The sequence below is a fragment of the Agrilus planipennis genome, unplaced genomic scaffold (assembly GCF_000699045.2).
Source record: "Agrilus planipennis isolate EAB-ADULT unplaced genomic scaffold, Apla_2.0 scaffold57, whole genome shotgun sequence".
Classification (NCBI taxonomy): domain Eukaryota; kingdom Metazoa; phylum Arthropoda; class Insecta; order Coleoptera; family Buprestidae; genus Agrilus; species Agrilus planipennis.
In genome coordinates this window covers 424846-451101 of record NW_020438879.1, presented here as the reverse complement: position 1 = coordinate 451101, position 26256 = coordinate 424846, and the positions used below count along the sequence as shown (strand labels likewise).

The 26256-nt window shown below is 32.2% G+C and overlaps 2 protein-coding genes across 2 annotated transcripts in view; both read right to left on the bottom strand.

Annotated features, from left to right (window-relative positions):
- Positions 1–19613, bottom strand: part of LOC108740467 (serine proteinase stubble) — a 35146-nt gene extending 15533 nt beyond the window's left edge. Inside the window, exon 1 of the mRNA XM_025981464.1 lies at positions 19510–19613. Coding sequence (XP_025837249.1) covers positions 19510–19612 — 103 coding nt within the window. The 5' untranslated portion in view covers position 19613. The remainder of the gene's footprint in view (positions 1–19509) is intronic.
- A 5388-nt stretch (positions 19614–25001) lies between these two features.
- LOC108740469 (serine proteinase stubble) overlaps positions 25002–26256 on the bottom strand; it is a gene marked incomplete at its 3' end in the record, with an annotated part of 52718 nt that continues 51463 nt past the window's right edge. Inside the window, exon 7 of the mRNA XM_018474796.2 lies at positions 25002–25030. Coding sequence (XP_018330298.2) covers positions 25002–25030 — 29 coding nt within the window. The remainder of the gene's footprint in view (positions 25031–26256) is intronic.

Sequence of the window (26256 nt, the reverse complement as noted above, 5' to 3'; positions counted from 1 at the left end):
ACATTCGTTTTATTTTAATTTGTCGTGTACTTACATTGCTTCTTAGAAACCTGAATTAATATTTTTATTTAACGTAACATTGCGTGATCTCCATAAAGTATTGATTTTTGCCTTACGTTTACCTCGTGCCAGTTGATTAAATAAATGTTGCGGAATATATGTAGTGGTATTAATTATAAAAAGAAATGGGTATTTCATAATAACTAACAAGTAGAAGTTCAATTTTGATGATTATTGTTAATTGTTGCTATTATACACTGGTTGTGAGGTAGGAATTATTATTATTAATTATTATTAACACGCAAGAATTTACTTAATAATAATTAATAATGGTAAAGTGTGGAGATCAAAAGTGCTTTATAGAAAATGCCCGAACCAACAACGGCAGGAACATAGAGATAAATAAAAACAAAAAACTGCGAAAAATATATTATTAAAAAAAACAATTGACCATACCACTGGCAGTTGCTCATTTTTAGCCAAATACATGAAAACATAAAGAAAATGTTATAATATAAGCCTTAATTATGCAATAATTTTTCTTTTTGACGAATACAGAGCTGAATTTAGAGATATATATTCAAATTACATGCAACCATCAAAGAGCAGCANTCGTTGATATTTTCAGTACCAATGGTACCAATAACAGCACATTTGAGCAATGCAATTGTAGTGGATAAAATGGCCAATTTTTCCGTGCAGTACTGTACGGATTATTAGCTCCTCACCGGTTAAGAGTTTTGCCGAGAGTTGTCTTCTTCCTTTTCTGGCCTAGTGCTATTCTTTTCTACTTTGCGCCGGTCAAACTGAAGGTCACATCGTTACAGAAAGTAAACGAAATATATAACGTTTTAACTAACAGTTCTGATTCGCTTTTAATTTGTTACGTTCTGCGGAACATGTACGAGGTAACTCAACATTTTATCTGATATTAAAACAAAATAAAACCCTATATACTCTGGAATTAAATTCAATTACAGTTTGGACGTTTTTAATTTGTTTTTCGACCGTCGACTGTTTTGATCTCGTGTACGTTTTGGTTATGACCTTTCCGAGTGACCTTCTACAGGATCAAAAGCCACATGTAGGCGTGCATACCAATTTTTTCCGCTAATTCATTCTGCTCTGAACAAAAATATTTACTTTGGGAATTCTGGGAATTAATCTATTGTATTTTAGCTGACATAAAAAAGCCACTATACAACATGTAGTGTGTTTGATATCTGTAACAGCAGGATTGGATTCTAAAAAACGCAATCAATTTGAAGTAGTAAATCAAACAGAGTTGAGAAGAATCCTCATTGAAAAAGTCAATTTCATTTATCCAGAAAACCATACAAGGAAAGAAAATACACAGGTATTATAGTGGAAGGGTCCTGGATACAGGTTGTTTTGATAAAAAAAGGATCATTGAAATATTATTTCCTGTTTTTGTATTTAAAACGTTCCCCTCTGAATTACGGTAGATCATCATCATCACAAGATCGTCAGTCCTAAGACTGGTTGGACACGTACCTCCACTCTTTCCTATCCTGAGCTAATCTTCGCATTTTCCCTAAAACTAGAACATACCACATCCTTAAATATTTGTGAACATCTAATCCAGGTCCACCTCTACCCCTCGTAACTCCTGTTTCTGCCTCTAATATGTCTCCGACTAGACCTTCATGTCTGAGAAGGTGTCCTACCAACCTATCTCGCCTAGTTTTTATTGACTTCCATAGAGTCCTCTGTTCTTCTATTCTTTCTAATACCTCTTCATTTCTAACCTTAGATCATCAAACAGCACTAAAAATATAAAATATTTTGCGAACCATTTTTGCTTCTATTAGTCAAATTTACAAATCTTAGAGAATCAAATTCCCCATAAAGAAAATGTTATAATATAAGCCTTAATTATGCAATAATTTTTCTTTTTGACGAATACAGAGCTGAATTTAGAGATATATATTCAAATTACATGCAACCATCAAAGAGCAGCAAAATTTTTTTAAAAATATTAGAATATTGGTTCAAATATCTTAAGCCATCTTTTCAAATCAATAATTAATTAAATTAATGTATGTCCAATAAAAGCAATTTAAACCTTTGTTCAAAAGATTTTGGTAGTTCGATTAGTTTAGGACAGTTCCTAGAGAAGCAGCAGATATTTTAATATAGACGTGGTTGAAAAAACTGACACCAGACGTTCACTAAATTATGCATTTTCCCTCATAAGAAGAAAAATACCAACACACTATGTTTTGCTTATGTGTATGTTGCACAGATACATATAAACAGGTATAAATACGGAGGGATAGTATCATTTAACTTATAGGTTTTAGATAAATGATCCAACATGTACCTAGTAATTCTTACACGACATGTTTGCTGAATTTTCAGTGATTAGTGGAGATCCAGGAAAATATGTTGACGTATTTTTCCCTTGCGACGCTTCCTTGACTTCTAGCAAATGTATAATCGTATCGACAACTAGTCTCGCGATGGGCATTCGCTTGAAGAGGTTGACAAAGCAAACCAACGAAAAATAATCACAAAAAAAATATTTTTTTACCTGGTCTCCACTGATCAGCTAAAAATTCAGCAAATTTCATCTTTCCCTTCTGTAATTATCCTAAAATTAAATAAGGGTGGTTGGCGAAACAGGAGTTTTCCGAATTGAAACTAAATCCGTAATTTCGCCATTCGAACGGGTAATTCAGAAATTTGAAAAAGGCTATTAAAGGTGTATATTTGGGACAGTGATATTAGACACGAAGGAAATGAGAAAATTGAAGATGCGGTGCTTGTCATAAGGAAATGATGGAAATATCGAATTGAAAAGGTTAGAAATGAGGAAGTACAAAAGTTAATAAGTAAAACAGAAAATAAGAGGATAAAACATGAAAGGCTGTTACGATACATTAGAAGTAGAAATATGAGTAAAAGGGGTTATGTGTTACGATCTGGATTAAATTAGTCCGAAAATAATTAAGGGTATGTAAGATTCTAGTATTGTCAATGCACTGTCTATCTGTACTCTTGATACCTAATGACTTTTTAGTTGAAACAACTATTGAGTACTACTTAAATGAAGAATCTCTGAGCTTTTCCTGGTAAACTTGGATTTATTAGCAAATTAAGCTAACGCTTCGGTCTAAGCTTGATGGTTTTTCAATTACAGTTTATAATTTCATTCTTCATTCTTATATTGATAACTAATTTTAAAGTGTTCTGTGATAATAGTTTCTTGAAGTCTGTGATTTTAATTACGACTAATTTTAATTGGAAGACCTGTTGGATAAAAGTTTTTATAATAATTTATGTCAATTACAATTTTAACCAGCCAGGAGCTGTGTTGATTCACTATATAACTACCCAAATAGGCTTGAAAAAACTCCTAATCTATAAATAAAAACTAGTATCATAAATATAGTCTTTAATATACTTCATTTACTTTCTGTAGCGATGTGCCCTTTCCAACGTCTTGGATGCGCGCTGGCAAAATCGTAGGTTAGGAGAAAAAAGCTCATTACACTCTCGACGCATGTTCATTAAACATACTTTTTCATACAGTACTTGCCAAAAGTTTTGTTCAATCATGAATAGTAGTGCGAGTCGAAAACAAGCGTTAAAGCCTTTAATATGTCTTCAAATATAAATAACCATCTCGTTGATATTTTCAGTACCAATGGTACCAATAACAGCACATTTGAGCAATGCAATTGTAGTGGATAAAATGGCCAATTTTTCCGTGCAGTACTGTACGGATTATTAGCTCCTCACCGGTTAAGAGTTTTGCCGAGAGTTGTCTTCTTCCTTTTCTGGCCTAGTGCTATTCTTTTCTACTTTGCGCCGGTCAAACTGAAGGTCACATCGTTACAGAAAGTAAACGAAATATATAACGTTTTAACTAACAGTTCTGATTCGCTTTTAATTTGTTACGTTCTGCGGAACATGTACGAGGTAACTCAACATTTTATCTGATATTAAAACAAAATAAAACCCTATATACTCTGGAATTAAATTCAATTACAGTTTGGACGTTTTTAATTTGTTTTTCGACCGTCGACTGTTTTGATCTCGTGTACGTTTTGGTTATGACCTTTCCGAGTGACCTTCTACAGGATCAAAAGCCACATGTAGGCGTGCATACCAATTTTTTCCGCTAATTCATTCTGCTCTGAACAAAAATATTTACTTTGGGAATTCTGGGAATTAATCTATTGTATTTTAGCTGACATAAAAAAGCCACTATACAACATGTAGTGTGTTTGATATCTGTAACAGCAGGATTGGATTCTAAAAAACGCAATCAATTTGAAGTAGTAAATCAAACAGAGTTGAGAAGAATCCTCATTGAAAAAGTCAATTTCATTTATCCAGAAAACCATACAAGGAAAGAAAATACACAGGTATTATAGTGGAAGGGTCCTGGATACAGGTTGTTTTGATAAAAAAAGGATCATTGAAATATTATTTCCTGTTTTTGTATTTAAAACGTTCCCCTCTGAATTACGGTAGATCATCATCATCACAAGATCGTCAGTCCTAAGACTGGTTGGACACGTACCTCCACTCTTTCCTATCCTGAGCTAATCTTCGCATTTTCCCTAAAACTAGAACATACCACATCCTTAAATATTTGTGAACATCTAATCCAGGTCCACCTCTACCCCTCGTAACTCCTGTTTCTGCCTCTAATATGTCTCCGACTAGACCTTCATGTCTGAGAAGGTGTCCTACCAACCTATCTCGCCTAGTTTTTATTGACTTCCATAGAGTCCTCTGTTCTTCTATTCTTTCTAATACCTCTTCATTTCTAACCTTAGATCATCAAACAGCACTAAAAATATAAAATATTTTGCGAACCATTTTTGCTTCTATTAGTCAAATTTACAAATCTTAGAGAATCAAATTCCCTATCAAACTGGCTGATGAACTGTACTTTTTATAAAATATTTAGCAAAATGTTAGTTTAAGTAAATGATAATTTAAATTATGACTTAGCATTTTCTGAGAGAAATAACTTGCGTAATTTTATGCACTGGCCCTTGTTATTAAAGAACAAATATGTATGTATGCCTTGTATGATTACATATACATATGTCAGTGGCTGCTATTCAGGTGAAGTAGGTGAAGTGCCTCTTCACCCATTTTCAGGATAGTATCGAGATTTATTTCTCTTACGAAACATATATAATTTCTGTTATAATTATTGCTTGTTTTACACAAAATGAAGAAATTTAGTCTTAAGTAGTACACCTAAGCTTAACATGAAATATTGGTATTCTCTGGCACATTTTCCGAGGGATTTTAGTTTTTCTTGTTTTTTTGTAACTCTTCGCCAACATGTAATAACGGGTGAAAAATAAATATGACGCAAAGTGTCTATTTAATTATGGATTATTTAGACTAAAGCACAAAAACCTCCTGGTGTTGACTTAACGGTTCCCAAGCATTCTTTACAAAACAGTTCATCGCTTCCTCAAATCAAATGCATGGCCGCGGTAAACAATTCCGTTACCTTAGCCTAGGGCCAGGGATACAAAAATAAAAGCCATGGTTAATGGTCACAACGTTCGGACGGTTTTTTAAAATGTTTATTGCTTTTCAAATCGAACGCGATAGTTCTGTTAAACCAGTTAATAGTTTTTTACTTAACCAGAATTTCTTGATCTTTACTCCTTTTTATATTCTTTTACTAAATGTAGGTATACACCTTACTAGAACTGGCGAATCTAGGGTCTGTAAAATTGAAAAATATTTTTTATGTTTAACTGTTCAATACAGAAAACGATAGAAAAAGGAAAGAGTGCGTACATAGGATTTGTAGATTTAGAGAAAGCTTTTGACAATGTTAAATATACTTAAAAATGTAAGGGTGAGTTACAAATATAGAAGAGTGATTGTTAGTTTGTATAAAGAGCAACAGACAACATAATTAAGTACTTAAAGTAAAATAGAGTTCTGATGAGAGATGTTTATTAAACGTTTTTACTGAGTGTGACATGTTTAGACGAGAGTCGCGAATAATATATGCAATTTAATTAGTTAAATTAAAATTTTCCTGTTCTCTTGACAAAAGTTCTCTCGAGTTTCCTCTGAAATTCCGACAAAATCTTAAAGAGTTTTACAGTCTTGGCTAGGAATACAAATAGGAATAGTACTGCATATTTCCATTTACATTTCCCAAAAGAAAATTCACCACGTTTGTATGCTTTCCAGATGCTAAAAGCTAGAGTCTAAATTATTTATTAACCGTAGTAAATATAGAGTGTCACTCTTAACTTATGGAATCTAAAGGAATATTAAAACAAGCAATTAAGCGGAATTTTAAAATTCCTTTGGTGGAAATTTATTAAACACACTGTTAGATACCTCTCATATTTTATCACTGGTCCATGTTATTTAATACCAAAGTTATGTATCTAATGTTAAAAGTGCACTTTTCAATAACTTCTTTCAAATAACACTAATCTTAACCTTATATCATATTTCTTGTAACTTGTATTCATTTCGTTTTCCATTTTTTTGTGTCATTAATTTGTAGCCTGGTCTAGCTTAAAATCACCCCTTTTCTCATATTTCATTCTATTGCTGTTCGCTTGTTTCTGTCATCTGTGTNTCCGCCTATAACACCAGATTTCGAACGCTTCTAACCTTTTCTTTTCCGCCGCTCCCACTGTCCATGTTTCGCACCCGTACAACGCCGTGCTCCAAACATACACCTTTAACAACCTTTTTCGAATGTCTAAATTAACCGTTCGCGAACATAGAAGTGACTTCTTTTTATTAAAGGCGACAAAATTAATTTAGGTACTTCTAAATTTGATAAAATCTAATTTTTCTTTTATTTCATGAACTAATATAAACAACATAGATGTTTCAAAATAATTGTACCTTAAATCGATAAAAAATTTTCAATGTTGCAATAACGCGTCAATCGAAATTTTTATTGGTTTTTCTTCGGTTAGAGTAAATCTATCTTTAAATATATTCGACAGTGCATATTGCTTTCAGGTTGCCTTTAAATTGCTAATCATTATTCCAAACGCGTTCCGAACCTATGCCATGAGGTACAGTTCGCTGTTTTAAAAAGTATGGCAGTTTCAGTTTTGTCGAATTCCATTGCTGGTTTTGTTTATCGTTTTGTTTTCGTGTACTTTTTAAATATTTATGAAGTAATTTTGTGTACTGTTATAAATACGTACATAAAACCAATGCAACTGTATAATTTTGGATTCTGATGACGGAGCAATGCAGCGGTTTAATTTTGTTGTATCTAATAAAGTAAAATGGAACGTTGTTTCAGTTTGTCAATACTGCAACATATATATTTTCCTCTAAATTAAGCACTTAGTCTAACTGGAATAAAATTGATAGGAGCCTGCATAAAGCAATAACTTAAATTTTATATAAATTAGTTTCTATAAATATGAGTAGCTTCAGATACTTTGAATTTTTGTAGCGTAAATTCAATGTATTCGTGAAGTAATTTTTTGAATTAATTTTACCCAATCTTGAAAACCTAAAATTATTGAGAAAAAATTACTGTTGCTGTCACTCCTTTGACGGGAATAGACTCCGGGTCCCTGGTTTTCCGCACCACAATTTGATGTTATCTTTAGTAGGCAAAATTAATTCAAAAAGTTAATTGACTGAAAAAAGCTTTCTTTAATTCTCTTAAAAATAAAGAAATTAGGATTGAGTATGCAAGAACAGATTTCAATTTCATTATTTAGTAGTTCGCAGAGAGAATGCAAATTATTTTTTAATATGAAAATGAGTAACTATTAATAATGAATAGCGATGAAGCACATTTTCTTTTGATCGTAAGTGATTCTCTTAACAATCAAAATTGTCGATTTTGGAAAGGAGAAAACCCGTGTTCACTGTTTCAACGCTCTCCACAGTCAGAAAATTATTGCCTGATGCATTGCAAATCGCCTTGGAGTGATCGGACCTTTTTTTCCGAAGATGCTAAATGGCCAACTGTATCTGCAACCTCTGAACAATATGTTTTAATCTTGGGAATATTCTTGACCTGGGAATTGGCACGTCGAAGAATTAACACAATAAGTGTTTGGGTCCATCAGGATGGAATCATATAATTACATCCAACCTCAACTTCAATAAACATTCTGCTTTTTTTATAAAGATTTTCACCTTTTCATTATTAAATGATGTTACGTAACCTTTCATTTTTCTATTTGTAAATTAAAAATAACTCTGAAACACCCATTTCAAAAACGTCCTTTCGTGACAACAATTTGGAACTTATATACATCATCATGAGGTCGTCACTCCTAGGAATGATTGTACACGCACCTCCACTCTTTTCTATCCTAAGTTATTCTTCGCATTTCTCTAAAACTAGAACATCCATTCCTTAACTATTTGTAAACAGTAATCTAATCTAGGTCTACCTCTACTTCTCTTAACTCCTGTTTCTACCTCTAATATGTCTCTGACTAGACCTTCATGCCTGAGCAGGTGTCCTATCAACCTATCTCGCCTATTTCTTATTGATCTCTATAAAGTCCTTTGTTCTCCTATTCTTCCTAGTACTTCTTCATTTCTAACCTTCTCTCTCTACGATATCCTCATCATTCGCCTGTAGCACAACTTTTCGAACATTTCTAACCTTTTCTTTTCGGCCGCGCCCACCGTCTATGTTTCGCATCCATACAGCGCCGCGCTCCAAATATATACCTTTAACAATCTTTCCTGAATTTCTAAATTAACCGTTTACGAGCATAGAAGTGACCTCTTTTTATTGAAGGCGACTTGACCCTGCGCTATCCTCTGCTTTATATCTATATTAATCCTTCCGTCCTGACTTATCTGACTAGTCACTTCTTCTAACCTTTCGTGTCCTATCTTTATATTCGCCCTTTTCCTACTTTTCCTTTCCTTGCATACCAGCATTTTTGTTTTACTATTATTTATGTTCATGCAATACTATTTTGTCAATACCGCTTCCATTTTATTTAAAGTTATCTAACTTACCTCATCCATCTCCTCTTCCTTCTCTAATATATCTCCTAACTCCTAGCTTGCGTATAGGTTTTCTAAGTATTATTTCCATCTGTCTGCCTTTCCCTCATATTCTATTAAAATTACCCTTATGTCGTTTCTTATATTATTACTACAGTACCCTACTTCTCTAAAATAAATTATATACATAGCTCTGGATAAAAAAGCGGCTGGTTTAACAAACATATTGAGTACCTCAGATCTATTTAATCATTTGATGTAGTTACATTGGTGTACTTGTATTTGTTGATTTCCATAGTTTACATGAAAATTTATAATTACTTAATGTAAACATTTTCAGTCAGTGGTTTACCCTAAGACGTCAAATGTTGTACCAACTGAACAATTTTGTTGACTGACATTATTTATAAAAACCATTAATTCTTTAATTAGTACATTTTACCGTTTCTGGCATGGAGTATGGATTATATGAACAGTATGAGGATTCAAGACTTGGTTATAAAGTGATTTATGAAGAAGCGCATTACGAAAATGAAAGACATTTTCCCGTTGAGAAAGTATAACGGCGACGGTGCACTCTAAATAATAAATAAAAATTTCTAGAACAGACAATACCTACTAGGTACTTCTTCTCGCACTAGATGTGTAACTCGGTTAATTTAGTTATTTCAATGTGGCGTTTCTTTAACAAACAACAATGTAATTTGTTTTATAAATACATCGAAAGCGAGTTGAATTAGTCGTGGTGAATGGATTAATAGTATTCAATTTTTGTGTACCATACTAAATTAGAAAGTATTCATTAATCTATTATTATCTGGACTGAGCTTTGTAGTTATTACTTTTGCGCAAGCGTAATGTTTTCAGGACGGGTTGTAGGAAATGCTTAAAATATACATATAAATATCGTCCAACATATAATGGCCTATGTATTGTAGTCCATAATATTAATAACAACGTGAAGAATGCTGTTTCTTTAAGGACACTAATAGATTCTAACATAATTTAGTGACACTTGCTATTATTATTTAATTCTAAAATTTTTCAACAATGTTCATTGAAGCAATAGCTGCTATGTTTATAAATTATCACAATAAAGGTGAAACATTTTCAATGGATATTAATATAATAATACAGCATCAGAAACAGGTGGCAAAAATGATGGAACTGTTTATAAACGGTTGTGCACCTGCCATACCCATAATTCCTCTGTAAAGTATCTCATACTGTCATAGGAATGCTTCACCTTAATTTTCATGATGCCACTAATGCAGTAAAATTAGTATTTAACCTAGTTTCTCGTATATCAATGCGGTTATTTTCATGATTTTGAATAATAATAAGATAAAAATAAATACAAAAACAAAAGAAACTAGAGGAAGACATAGGCGTAGCAAAAGGTTTTTCCAAGGGGGGGGGGCGATTTTCAATAGCAGTTAGTTTATATAGCTTTAATGCGTTTGGTTTCTATGTTTCTTAACTTTGTGCCGACATCGTGACTCATTAGAGCTTTTACCAGGAGGGTGTAATGAGTATGCTAGGGAGGGGGGGCACCCCCCCCCCCTTCTCCTACCTATCTAGGCCCATGGAGTGAGATGCATCGCAGAAAGGTATAAAAGAAAAGTAAGAAGGAGAAGAGTTTCAGATTTATTTTTATCATGTAAGTTTCTGTGGAGTTTTCCGTAGCAATATAATTCTTTAAGTTTGTTAAGAGCCTTCAAAAGTTTGGTGATCTGGTAACATTATGAACGTTTAGAAAATGATCATTATTTCTTAACGTATGTGCCATTTAGGTGCACTGATTTTCAACAAGTCTTAAATATTTCACAGGGTATTTTAAGTAATTGTTCGCCTCTATCCCCATTTGAATTTATATTAGTTGCACCAGTCGATAATTCTTAAGCATTAAAAACAAGTACTTTGTAATTCATTTAGAAACCTACTTTTAAATAGTTTAAATTTTGCATAAAATGCATTTACTGAATGTTTAGAGCTAGAATGTTTATATGTCTTTATGTTTTCTCTTAATAATTTTCTAAAAACAGACTAAAATTATTATCACTTTACTGATATGTATATTATTTTCGCAATTTCGCGTCAGCTAAAGCCCGCAAGCAAAACAGAATTATGGTAAACGTTTCACATTCTATGTGGGTGATAAATTTTAATACTGACTAATGTAAATTTTCTGTTCGCTTGGGAAAATGACTCGACTCTAAACGACGACGAACGCACTCTTTATTTTCTACAGCATTAATTTCGTCGGCATGCCATTTAATTCAATTCCCGTGTAGAAAATAAGAAAAAACGAACAAAAGAGGAGCTGCACGAGAAGGTGTGTGGGATGTAAAAAAGTCTGGAATAACAGTAAATTGGCTGAAAACGGTGCTGCGAGTTCAAGGTGATTGTATGTGATAGTGACCTAGCTAAAGTACATAGAGTCAGTTCGTCCGCTCGTGCTCTTGTTATGACTCAATCGATATAGCTGTAGTCCATCCGGCGACCCACTTTCTACCAAAAACAGTCCAACGCATTTACAATTTGTTGTTATTCATCGCTGATAATGAAAATTTTGCGGTATTTATTAAGTGTTAAGGAAGACAATCCAAATACATATGTAAAAAAAAGGAAAAACTGAATATCAACGCACAGTCCAAACTCCTGGGTCTAGAAGTTTGGAAATTTTACACAGACGTTTCTTATTCAACGTAGACAAGCATTAAGAAAGCTTTCCATCTTAAAATTCAACCCCTGAAGAGGTGAAAAGGGCGTTAAAAGTTTGATGAAACGATCAAACTGCTGAGTCAGGAAGATTTTGCACAAACTCATCCAATATTCAAATTATTATCCGTAAAGGGGTTAAAAGTTTAATGCATTCTGGAATCGTAAAAAAATGTCAAGGGTTAAGCGCTACGCACTAAAAGCTCAGATTAAATTGTGGTGGAAATGGTTTATACATTCAGATACTATTTAAATCTAGAATGTATAATGACCTAGCTGTTCAATTTCCCCGTAAAACAAAAAAAAAATAATTGCTAAAAAAATTCTTATGTACCTACTTATCAATGACTTTGTCTCCTTAGGAGTCGAAGTACATATCCCCCATCGGTTTTTAAAGAACACTATGACGGGATAACTCAATTTGATTTTACTACGGTGGAAATTAGGCTTTTGTTTGTATTCAGTATTTTTAAAATAGAAAATAGGTTTGAAAACTAACCAAAAAGATACGACTAGCAATTAATATTGACAATAGATATTAAGTGCTTTACTTTAAAATAAAATAAAATAAAGTACTCTTCTTATGTGAATGAAATTAGAATGTATATAATCGGTATTTATGAAAAATTAAGAATACTGTGGAAGATGAGCTAAAAATATTGCAAAACATACGAAATAAATAACAATAAACATTATGGATAGTTTCATCAAGAATTTAAAGTGCTAATAAGTTTCGGCTTCGCATTATTCCCAAAGCATCCCTTAAAAGATTAAATCTAGAACAGCTCCGTTTAAAGTAAACAATGAACAAAAATGGGTGAGATGTCTATTAAGCCTTATTTGTCTTGATTATTTATGAGTTTCTTGTTGAGCGAGAGAACTTTTTTAATTTCTAATCTTTCCAAAAGGACAGTTTCTTGCTTTTATTTCCACCACTATGAAGGACTACAGAATTAATTTGATGTAAATTATAAATAAAAGAGGTAGTTTAAAGAAGTCAGTTTTTCTTTTTTTGTGTTCTTTAATTCTAACGTTGATAGTTCTTCTGCATTGCCCAAAATAAAAAGCATCACAAGTATTGCACTGATTTCTATGAATGCCACATTTTTTCCAATACATCTACCTATATTTACAAAATAAATATTGTAAATTATATTAGGTATATAGTTGCTCTTAATCAGAGTTACATTAAATTTTCCACAAAATTTATGACTGATAGAAGACAACGTCAGTCAGCGAATCTATTAAATACAACAAAGAAGACTTGTGAGTAATTTCAAAAATATATAAAAACTTAAAATTAAAATGTGGTCATATTTGAACATTTTTAGTTTGAACTATATATACACCAGAAAGCATTAACTATTTTATCTTCATTTGCATGTTATTTTGAAAGTTCTTGTGATGTATTCCTTAAACGAATAGGATATGCATGTAATGCCGGACATTATCGTTATTTAAGCGAAGTGCCGATCGTTGTAAGTAATTTGGGCTCATATAATTTTAACTGAACTTTAATGTGTAATGCATAAGAGCATAAGTAAGTATGCCAGACGATCCTTCGAATAACGCAAGTTTTACGCTCTTTTGATTTGATCTATAGTCTTGTTTGAGCGTGAACCGTTGTAAAAGCATTCCGCGAATATCTCAGGTAACTTCCAAAGAATCTAGTACTCCAAGCAACGGAAGCTATCGAGACAAAAAACTCTTCTCTCTTATATTCGTTAGCTCATCCTCTGCATTAATGTTCCGGCACGAAAGGCTGCTATTGGACGTTTTTCAAATATTTAGTAAGTACATAATCCGTTTGTTGTTCATTTCTACGTAAACTGGTGTTTTTCTGTTTCTGTGGAAAGCAACGACAACTATAGTTAGATCGAAATAAGATGAGCACTAAATTACAAGTGAGGGTAGATAGATCGTCGCATTCACTTCTATGCTCGCGAGGGATTAATTTAGAAATTCGAAAAAGATTGTTAAAGGTGTATGTTTGGAACGCGGCGCTGTACGGGTGCGAAACATCGGCGCGGTGGAAAAGAAAAGGTTAGAAGCGTTCGAAATGTGGTGTTACAGGCGAATGATGAGGATACCATGGATAGAGAAGGTTAGAAATGAAGATGTATTAGAAAGAATAGGAGAACAGAGAACTCTATGGAAGTCAATAAGAAATAGGCGAGATAGGTTGGTAGGACACCTTCTTAGGCATGAAGGTCTAGTCAGAGACATATTACAGGCAGAAACAGGAGTTAAGAGAAGTAGAGGTAAACCTACATTAGATTACTGTTCGCAAATAGTTAAGGCGGTGGGTTGTTTTAGTTTTACGGAAATGCTCAGGATAAGAAAGAATGGAGGTGCGTGTTCAACCAGTCTTAGGACTGACGACCTTATGATGATGATGCACTTTGTGACAATCTCCACTTTTTAACTCTAACTAAATCGTCATCATCATAATGTCGTCAGTCCTAAGACTAGTTGGACACGCACCTCCACTCTTTCTTATCCTGAGCTAATCTTAGCGCTTCCTTAAACTTAAACTTAAACCTAAGAAATAGGCGAGATAGGTTGGTAGGTCATCTTCTCAAGCATGAAGTTCTAGTCAGAGACACATTAGAGACAGAAACAGGAGTTAAGACGAGTAGGGGTAGACCTAGATTAGATTACTGTTCGCAAATAGTTGAGGATGTGTGAAGTTCTAGTTTTAGGGAAATGCGAAATGAGATTAGCTCAGGATAGGAAGGAGTGGAGGTGCGTGTCTAACCAGTCTTAGGACTAATGACCTTATGATGATGATGATGATGATGATGGATTTCAGATTATTAATAATTTGAAAATTCTATATAATTAACATTTTTACTTCTTATTTTCTAGCTTGATATTATGGATCACGTCTTTTTTCTCTAATTTATTCAAGAAAATTACGTTTTCGCAGAGTTTCATCAGCTACATTATTCATGATATCAATTTTCTGTATTCGATGTAGTGCTTACTTATGTATGTTTGCTTGGTGCATTTCGTCTAGCATCGCCCACGCAACCTTTCCTGTTCATTTTTCAACTTCTACAAACATGACGAATTCAAATAAAGTAAAAATAGAAGGTTAGCTAGAAAGGATTCTAGAATATTCCTTATTGCGATATAAGATTTGTGAAAATAATTTCCATACTGCGGCGAACATTTGAAGTCTTGAACATAGTGGAAAATTGAGCTATTTCATGTAAAGGTGTCGCATGCAGACAACAAATAGATTTTGCTACGGTTAAATTGAAAGTTTGTTTCATACTTGAGACGAAAAAGCGACCTTGACTAAAAGCGGCGCTTCATATTTATAATTGCGAGTTTATCTTCTAAGTCGGTCTAATGACGACAAACGAAAGTGATACTTTTATGTCTTTTCTTTGTGCTTGTTTATACAATGTGTCCCAAAAAGAAGTGCTTGAACCAAAATGGTAGAAAGTCAATGCGAATTCATCGCCAAGAAACCTATATTGTTGGGGTAACAGTCACCTATTTTTTGTATGGCAGCCATTTAGAGTTTTTGTCTATGAAAAACGGTGTGATTGTGAGATTCGATCATAATTCAAAATGTGATCGGTCAGCTTTAAGAAACAACAGTTTCATAAAGTTAGTGTGTGCATCGTTGACATAAATTGAGATCCCCGTTCGTTACTGACTTATTCCTGTTTGGAAGGAGGGTCACGTTCTCGGAAAATTCACGTAATATTCACGTTCTCCCGAGATCTGGCCCTTCAGCTCGTAAACAAGCCCGTGGAGAATACGGTGTTGTTCCACTGCACCACCTATCAATCCCAAATTAAATCGCCTTTCGATTGCCTGGAGTGAACCACTCGCCAGATATTAACCGCTTACCAGATACTAAATTAGTTATCAGGGGGGTGTATGAGAACCTGTGATAATAACCTGTGAATCAACTGCATTTTCTATCATTACGACTTTATAGTAATCACATCATTTCTCAAAGGCAAGAACTTCAAAACGAAAACCAGGTGGCTGCGACTCCAACAAACATAAACATAATTTTTTTAAGTGATGAATAGTGATGACTAGAATGGGTCTTCACCTTGCAGTCTTGGTCTTGGTCAAAACCAAGACTGTCTTTATACTAGCAATGTAACAAAAGCAAGACTAAACGAACAATACCAAGACTAAAACCGAGGCAGAATATGCAAGACCAAGACCTAATATGAAGACTAAACGAAAAATTATTACTTGCGGTGGAATTATAAGTTAAACTGTTTTTTAGAGCAAAACGTTTTCTGTATTTGAAATTTTCAATTCTTTACTAGATTTCAACATTAAATATAAAAAACAATTCCACAGTCTGAGAGAACGGATCTAAAAGAATAGGCTCGGAGTAAGTGTTCTTTGTTCCTATGTTTGGATAACACATGGTTGAAATACAGAGACAAACTAATTTTCCACTCGCAATCTAAATACATTGAAATCGATTAAATAATGAGTCGGTTTGGTGGTGTAAATTCTTGATCATCAATAAAAAAATTATAGTTCATTAATATATTACCGGAATGAAAACAAATATATATAATAAACTATAAAAATATTCATTTAAATTACATGTTGTAAAGAGCCATATTGATCTATATTAAATGCACAATGTATTTAAGGTACTTAATTGGATAAGAATTAATGCTGTATTACCTACAATCGCTTCGTAAATAAGTCATTATTTCTCATAAAAAGTAAAGGATAAAAATGGTTATTGTGGGTTATCCCTAAGAGATAGACATATACCGTCGCGGACTTTTTTTGTAGACCCTTTTAAGATGTACAATATTGTAGTACATTATTTTAATCTATCTCGTAGGGTTCAGCCAGCGTTTGCAATGTAAGCGCAAAAAATGTGTTTATATGCGACATCCCATTAGAAACCTCTAAAATTATCAGTGTTTCCCTACTATATTATGCATGTATTATACATATAAACCTTCCTCTTGAATCACTCTATCTTTAAAAAAAAAACGCATCAAAATCCGTCGCGTACTTTTAAAGATTTAAGCATACATAGGGACAGACAGCGGGAAAGCGACTTTGTTTTATACTATGTAGTGATAAGTATTCGCGCTGACTTTCTACCATTTCTGTTTGAACACCCATTTTTAAGACACATTGTTTAGTATCTCAAAACCAAGAAGCTTGCTTTCTTGTGATTTGTGAATCTCTAAAAAACAAAGATCATCATATTAATAATTTTCTAAAATAATTCTAAATAAATCCTATAGTTATATGTCTTTCTTTTGTAATTTTTTTATGTATGCAGGCCTAACTTGAATCTAAAAACGAAATCAATATAATCAAGATAATTATAAAGCTTGGTACCTTAGCGAATTCAACGTTCATAGACTTTTAATGACCTCAAGCCATCGGTTGATGAACCTCCGCGATCGATCTAGAGATATTTAAAGATCGAGATAGGCGACCTTGTTGCTCCACTGACATGTAACTTTATAGCTTTAGCCTTTGTTATAACTCAGTGATAGGTATAAAAAAGGACATCATTTATTTAACGAAGAGTTTGTTTACAACCGCAATCATCAATAATATTTTATGTCTTTGCCATGCCATTACAGGTACTCAATACTCATTTACCAAACCAGTGTCTTTCCATTGGCGGCGTTAAAGAAATTATGGATTAGATAAGGGTAAACAAAAACCGTAAAACAGCTCAGTGGAATTTTTTGTCTTTTACTTTTGGCCAAAGAAAAATAAAACCGTTCGTTTTATAGTGTAATTATAAAATTTTGAACATTTACTTAAAGTTAATTCTTAAATATTCAAAAATTACTAACAAAACATTACCAAAAATCCTGTTTTTTATAAAAACTTTTTAAATTTCCTTTTATTTTTTTAAATCTGTTACTACACAAAATTAAAAATTATCGAATGTCTTCTGCTTTCACATTTATATTATACAACAGTCCTAAATAATATTTAGTGAAACAGGAATAATAGGTAACATTAAGCAGTTGGCAAATTAGAAAGCCAATTGGAAAATTTGGTAATCGGAACTAAACCATCGTATTGTAACGTAACCCTGAACTAAAATCGTTATTTTTGTTGCACAAGTAAAATTGCAGGGTTAAGATCTATTCCAAATAGAAATCAATAAGTAAATACATACTTTATCATGATTGATAACAATGGTTTCTTATGTTTATGTAAGAAGTAATTTATCTAGGAAGAAACACCCTTAACGCAATTAGAAACTCTTTAACATAGACAATATTCCAACTCTCAACTAACATCGCTATTTATTGTTAGTCAAGTAACTTAACGGGGTGAAAATGTACCCCAAATAGAAAATCGATAAATTAATACTGTAAAGTGGTTGATGCTAATAATTTCTTATGTTGATATAGAAAGTAGTCTGTTTGATAATGTTTAAAATATACGAAACATTATAATCATATTTAGAAATTTAATGTAGAAAACAATAAGACAAACGAAATTGTCATCGAGGAGTGAAAAACTTAAGCACTTTCATAGCTAAAAATGAACCTGAGGTGTAAAAAACGCCGCGCTCTCGGTTAAGGGTTAAGGACGAAATAATCGACTTCTGTTGTCAGTGATAGTGAAGTTTCCCTTTTTGTGTGTTTGCTGTTTTACGTGAAAATATTTTTGAATTTTAAATGTACGTTATTTGCCTGGGTGACAAAAATCCACAACAGTAAACAAAATCTCAACGAAACGCAAAATTCAATTACAAGAATGTAAATGCTATAATTATATTTTTACGCTTTTTATTTTATTTTTCAGAAGTTGTCAAACAGGAAAGCACGTATTGGTTGCTCCCTCGGGGATTGGCCTGGCGTAACATCGGGAAACATTATGAGAGGTGAGTTTTTTGGGTTTTGAGTCGAACAAATTGAAATCGTATATATCAACAAGTTCAAAATGAAAACCATTTTTTGTTATGAAAAGTCATTCAGATTCGTGAAGTGAAAGAATTGCGATCTGAATTTGATGTTTTAAATAAAAAAGAAAAATGCTGAATTGTATTCAAGAAAATAAATTAAAATTTCTAAAGGATTATAATTAAGTCATTGTAAAGATTATGACAGCTAATTGTAGGCGTAAAAGAAATTAAAATTGTTTAATTAGAAGGTAATACGCATGTGTTAGTAAAAAAATATACGCGACGAATATTGTACAAAAAAATAAATACTGGCAGTATAATTTAAGAAACCGAAATGAAAAACGTAGATAACAACAATGCCTTTATCTTATTTGTTTTAACAACAAAGAAACTATCAAAACTTTTATGTGTTTCCGAGGGTTATCTTAACATGGCATAAAACTGTCATGAAAAACGTTTTTTTTTTTTAATAAAACGATTTTTCAGGCAACACAAAATGTTTGTTTCCAATAAGCCTGCCGTTTTATTATTCTTTTTATTTTCATTTTATCTATTTGATCCTTTTTGTAAAATTGTTCCGATTCTCCAGTCACATTTGATTACCTTCAGTAGTATCTTTTTTTTACTACTGAGCAGCGGCGCGAATAGAATTTAGGATTGATGGTGTGATTATTAAGAACAGATGTATTCAGATCAATATCAAAATGATTTTGTAAAGGTTACGTAACAATCAGACATATTTTTCGTGTATGATGTATGAAAATTTAAGATATGAAATACCTAGCTACCGAAAATTTACAAAATTCTGTTTATTTAAATGGTACCTTTAAAAGTGTTCAACAGTATTACCCCTCAGTATGGGTAAGTGAATAATATTTATTAAAATGATTAAATTATATCATGCTGAATTTACTCACCTATATTAGCAACAATATGAGCCGGTTGCATACTGTAAAACGGTGAAGCAAAGCTCAATTCCAAAAGAATACTGGTGAATGAGACTATTGTTCCTAATAACATCTGCAAAGAAAAATACATGTAAGTGTATTTATTATTGTACATTTTGCGTGTTATATGCTATATGTAAATCGATTTTTTTACGTATGATGTTACGAAAACAAGCCATGATCTATACAGGATATAAAACAAAAAATGCCGAGTTGTAAAATGGATGCAATAAACAATCGTACGGTGAGTTCAGCAGGGTAGTTAAGGGCAAATCTTTTTTTAAAAAAGTCCGAAGCCGGTCCTGTGCGTGAATTGACAACACAGGTGTCTACCGAATAGCGTAGTACGATAAAAATTTTGTAGCAACATGGATGGAAAATGTAAACATTGGCGATTATCAAACGTTTAGATTAAATAAATTAAATAAGTTAATTACAGGCAGCACTATATAATTGTACGAGCACAAAAGAAAGAAAAGCATGTAAGTTACGTAAACATTAGTCGATAAATGAGAATCTGAATAATTGTATTTTTATTAAGGTAAATTTCTATTCTATCATAGAGGTATTTTACCTTTTGCGGATACTTATGCCAAGAAAATCAAATACGTCTCTCCAAAATTTTCACGCCGCACATTTACTGAAAACATTTCATAAAATCGCGAAGAATTTGCGAGAGTGTTCACGAAACCTCCGAAAAAAATAATGCAAAATTTCAAATTTTCGACTAAAAGCTTCTAACATGACGTGTTCGAAATATTTATATCACCTAAACTTCAATAGACAGAAGGTGCATTTTCAGCCATTGAACAAAGTCCACCTCTTTTGCAATAAAAGCTCAAAATGTTCTGGCTAGGTTGGGTTATGTTAGGTTAGGTTCAAAGACTTATTCAACTAATTTACGGTAAATCAAAGGAGTACATTAAACATCATTGGACCAAACTGTTGACTATTTCTGAAAATGCATTAATTGAAGGGAATTACAATTAGGGAATGTGTTAGGTGTTTTAACGTAGTAATGCGAAGAGAATGGCCAATAATAATAAGTATATAGTAATAATTGATAGCTTTCTTTTCAAAATAAATCTGTTTCACCATATCTTATTCTAAATGCGAATGTAGCTGCAAATATAAAAGAAAGTAGGTGAGAAATTTCTATCTTATTTTATAAACTAATAGGTGGTCTAATTATGTTGAATTCAAAACTCTCTTTAAGTGTAATATATTGAGACTTGCTATTGTGTTCGGCAGATCAAACACATAAAAGTAACTAATCTAAAAGTAGGGCTGAATGTTGTTTATATAAACTTTCGTGCTTTATTTTAATTTAATTTTTAGGTATTTTTTTGTGAAAACAAATTATAAAACGTAATATTTCAAAAATTTCTACCAGGCAGAACGGGAGTTAAATAATTGCAGTTATTTGTCTCACAAATGTTTGTTACTTAATTTGCATTTCAAGCTTTAGAAGGATAATTGAACATTCAAATTGGATTAGTTCAACAACCGGTTAGATCGTTTATCATTGGTATAATAATTATTTCAATTACGTGCTTTGTTTTTCAAGATCTTGTGAAAATAATGGTACATAGATATCTTTTAGTCGAAGATATAGATACGGTATAAAGTTGGTGTATTTGTGTTTTGATAAATCAGTTAGCTGTTTAATAATTTAATTAGTCGAGTATGTAACCAACTGATTTTTTGGAGCATGCAGCAGGCACTGGAAATACTTGCATTTGAAATGCAAATACAAAATAAAAAATACCTATTTTTATCTTGCATTTAAATACTTTTTTGAGAAAAGCATGTTGTATTTTATTTAAAGTACTTTTCTAAAAGTATTTTCCATTTGTAAAATGCAAAATGCACTTTTGCTGTTAATAGTTTTGCTAGTATCACTTATCAAACTATATAAAATGATGAATTTATAGTTGGCCACATTGGCCATTGAAGGTATTAGAAGATTAAAAAGAGGACAAAGAGGCATTCCATGAATGTCTTCTAATTCTTTAATTGAAGAGAGCCCAAAAAATTTTAAACTCTTTGCAAATGGATAATCTAAAATATTAGATCGATATTGTTTTCCAGGCTAAATGTCATGGTCCGTGGAATATTGAAGTTCCAAATTGATATCAACACCTGCCAAATCACCACTTATCCTTTCTTTAGCAACGAACTACGAAATTCTATAAATTACGACAAAACAGCCCTCAAAACAATATCGAATTGATATACGCCAGGTGTATAAAACTGAAAAGTACAAGATATTGTTGTGTGCTACAAAATACGTGTAATACAAAATTCTTAAAAAAAAATCGAGAAACTTAACTTATTGGATGAACCCAAAGCTGATAGAACTATGGTTTCCATTTCTTTCTCTTATTACAAAGTGTAAAAGATCGGAAACAAAATGGGGTTGTAAATATTTTGATATAATTTGATAAATTGATGTTGATTTTACATTAATAAAATTATTTGCAACCCTATTTTGGCTTTCATATTTTTTCCGGTAAACAAACTATTTTGACATCAATGTCTTTTTTCCAATTAAAACGGATGACAAAGGCAAATGATGAAGCATATAGAACAATTATTTGTTGCTGAACTGAAGAAACTATAATATAAAGATAGAAAAACTATATCACATTCACTTCAAACAGAAAACTATAAATCATAGTCAATCTTCCCAGCTGGTGATATAATGTAAACACTACTTTTAGTCTAAAAAAAACTCCATCATTTTAAAAATGAGAAAATACCTACAACTATTTTATACCTACTTATGTAAATGTAGAAATTTAAATAGGTATTAGGTACCTACTACCAAAAAGTATTAACTTAAAAAAAGTATTTGTAAAATACGTATTTTGCATTTAGCATTTAAAATACAAAAGGGAAATCTATTTTGTATTTTACATTTGAAATAACAAATCAAAAAAGAAACTTTTTTCTCTACCAGTATGAAATTAGGACCTTGATTACTAGTTAGTGAATGGCGCGGAATTAGCAATATACAGTGGCTGAATTCGTATTCGTTAGGTATTTTTTTTAATTAAATTTAAATTTATAAAGAAGACATTTCGGAAAGAAATGTGTTTTGGTAGAGAATCATGCTGAATTTACTCACCTATATTAGCAACAATATGAGCCGGTTGCATACTGTAAAACGGTGAAGCAAAGCTCAATTCCAAAAGAATACTGGTGAATGAGACTATTGTTCCTAATAACATCTGCAAAGAAAAATACATGTAAGTGTATTNTATTTATAAAGAAGACATTTCGGAAAGAAATGTGTTTTGGTAGAGATTTTACCTTATGTTGTATAGGGAAAAATCTGTTCGTTTAATGTTTTATAAAACCGTTCCTTCTGCTAAAATTTCAAACGAGACACTAAGGATAAAAGCAGTTGCTAATTCCTTTTAAGAAGATTATTTAGAAGGTAACAAGCACTACCCTTTAATTAAGCTACTTTGACCCGTTATTCCGACAGAACATTCATAGTAATTATTGCGAGTGAACGTATGTAAGCACTTTTACATTGTAAAAGTAACTTAATTGCCCTAGAGAGCTTTACGCTTCAAATAACATTAATTCTGTTCTTCACTTAAAAGCTAAAGTGAATTCGAAACTCAGTAGTTCTTGGATTATTACAATTTCTGTCGCTACAAATAAACACTTGGTGTTGAGTATGCTATTGTTTAAATTTTATTCAGGTATCATAAACACAGAAAAAGAAAAAAGATATTAATAACATGTATTTTTCAACTAGAGTCGGCAAAGCCCCATGCATTAGAAGATTTCCTTTTACAAACTTAAATTAATGGGTTGTAGGTCCTAAGACCAGTTGGTCTACATCTATTCTTCATAATTCCTGTTTCTGCTTCTAATATAACCCTAATGACCTTGCATACTTGCATACCAATATTGTTGATTTACTTTTATTTAATTTCTTATCATACCGTTTTATCAATATCGCACTCATCTTATTTAACGCTATCTCTCTAACTCCTTCTTACCAGATATTAATGCTGATACATCAGCTACAAATCTAAGCATACTAATCTTTGCCCCTGTATATCTATCACTAAAGTTGACTTGTCTTTTATGATGTTTGGCGTGTCTTGCATGAAATGCGTGAAATGCATGCCTTGGATTAAAAAGTAGCTGGTGATAGTGTGCATCCCTGTGTGACCCTCTTCAGAATAACTACTTTTCTTCGTTGCTGCTCAAGTTTCATATCTGCTTGTTGCTCTTTATACCAACATATCACTCTTTTATCTCTGTATCTCATCCCTACATTTTTTTGTAAATTTAACATATTGTCCCATTTAACATTGTCAAAAACTTTTTCTAAATCTACAAATCCTATATTATTTTCTCTATTGTTACCTGTAAAGCTAAAATGACCTCTTACATTGCTCTAATATTTCTTTTAAGCCAAAATTGCGTGTTTGTCATTGTAGTAGGTACTCTATATATATTTTAGAAAAAAGCATTTGTTTTATAGGGTTCTCAAATGTGTCCACACGGAACAGCTAATTTATTAATCCCTATCTTCCCATTCCTAAATATTTTTTGGGTTTCATCAATGTCGTACAGTCAAAAGTTATCTAAAATAATTCACGTCGCTACAAGGTAAATGTTACAGAAGAAATGGAAAATCTATAGTTCAAGTCCAAGTGTGCTTTTTTCTAAGCATTATCCAGGAGAATTAGGTTACAAGAAGTAATCAGCAGTCAACGGTTTATTTAAATAAAACTACTCTTCCTTTAGTTCTTTGTGAGAAGCAGGTCTGATGTAGATGGTCGTTTTACTAATTAAAATTAGCTTTTTATTAATACGTTAGGAATATTATCATGAAATATCTTATTATGATTACGTGATCTAGTAAGTATGAAACTGTATCCCATAATAGTAAATGAACAGTTAGGTACATTATTATTGAAAAATTCATATAATTAATTATGCATTTACTTCTAAACTAATTTATCATGAAGTAATGGTCGTTGCGATTTTTGTGTCACAAAAATTATAAAATTACCGTACTTTCAAGTATAACGCTAAACACTTGAAAACTAATTAGTTTCCCAGTCTTAATTGCCTCGATTGTTTCTAAAGTTATCGACTGTCTAATCTTCAGAGTTCGATTTTAGGTGAAATTCAGTTAGTAACTAAACACTATAAATTACGGAACTTGATTTCCTTCTCTTATAGGTCCTGTATGGATAGATATACAGGATTAAAAGATTAGTATTAGTAGATTTTCAGATAATATAGCAATATTAGCATTTAGCAAGGAGAAGTTAGAGATAGCTTTAAATAAAATGGAAGCGGTTTTGACAAAACGGTATTGTATGAAAATTAATAAAAGTAAAACAAAAATACTTGTATGCAAAGGAAAAAAAAAGCAGGGAAAAAGCGAATTATAGGAAACGGAAAATTAGAAGAAGTGGCCGATTTAAGCTACCTAGGAAGTCAGATAAGTCAGGACGGAAGGAGTAGCAGGGATATAAAGGAGAGGATAGCGCAGGGTCGAGTTGCCTTCAATAAAAAGAAGTCACTTCTACGGTTTATCTAGAAATTCGAAAAAGATTTTTAAGGTGTATGCGAAACATGGACAGTGGATGCGGAGGAATAAAAAAACTGTTAGAAGCGTTCGAAATGTGGTGCTGCAGATGGATGATGAGGATATTGTGGATAGAGAAAATTAGAAATGAAGAAGTATTAGAAAGAATAGGAGAACAGAGGACTTTATGGAAGTCAATAAGAAATAATCAGAGACATCTTAGAAGCAGAAACAGGAGTTAAGAGGAGTAGAGGTAGACCTAGATTAGAGTACTGTTCGCAAATAGTTAAGGATGTGGGATGTTCTAGTTTTGGGGAAATACCAAGATTATCTCAGGATAGGAAAGGGTGAAGGTGCTTGTCCAACCAGTCTTAGGACTGGCGACCTTATGATCATGATATGCAGATTAATGTATAAATAAATGCTATAGATTTGTACAATAACCCATTTGGATGAGTCACAGATGAGATCAAATTGGAGTAATAGTAAGATATGAGGGTTCTATCTACATTTTAGGATTAATTAATTTTAATGGCATTTTTAAAGAGTGTCATAAAAAATACAAACAAAGGAATACTTAGATTTTCACAAACTTTTTACTTAGTAACATACGTTTCGCCATAATATTGAGTATTAACTACTGACTAAAATGACTGCGTTAGTTACTGAAATATATTAGGTGCTACAAATATTTGTTTTTTATTTGTATTTAATATGGATTTTTATTATGCAAAAGTCGAAACAATTCAATACCTTAAAAAATTAAACGATCAAAAGTGATCTTTAGCTGGATTCATTGTTACGCAAGTTACGTATAATCTTTTACAAATTTCTAACAAACTACAAATTTATTGCTACGTTTTCAGATAAAAACGGTAGACTATTGTGAAGGAATCGAGTGACTTACTCCTTCTTGAAAACAATTTCCTTTGTATTTATTCACAATGCGTTTGTAGTAGCAGAACATTTTAGTACCCTCAACTTTATTATGAATGGATTTGTTTAGTTCGAGTTCCGCTCTTTCGTTTTGTGTCGACTTTTTCGTCACGAGGCTTTCTAATTTGAAACGTTTTCAGAGTGTCATTAAAATTCTTTCGGACTTATCGCAGACCTTTTAGACGTGAAGGGGATAAATTTCACTTCGATGT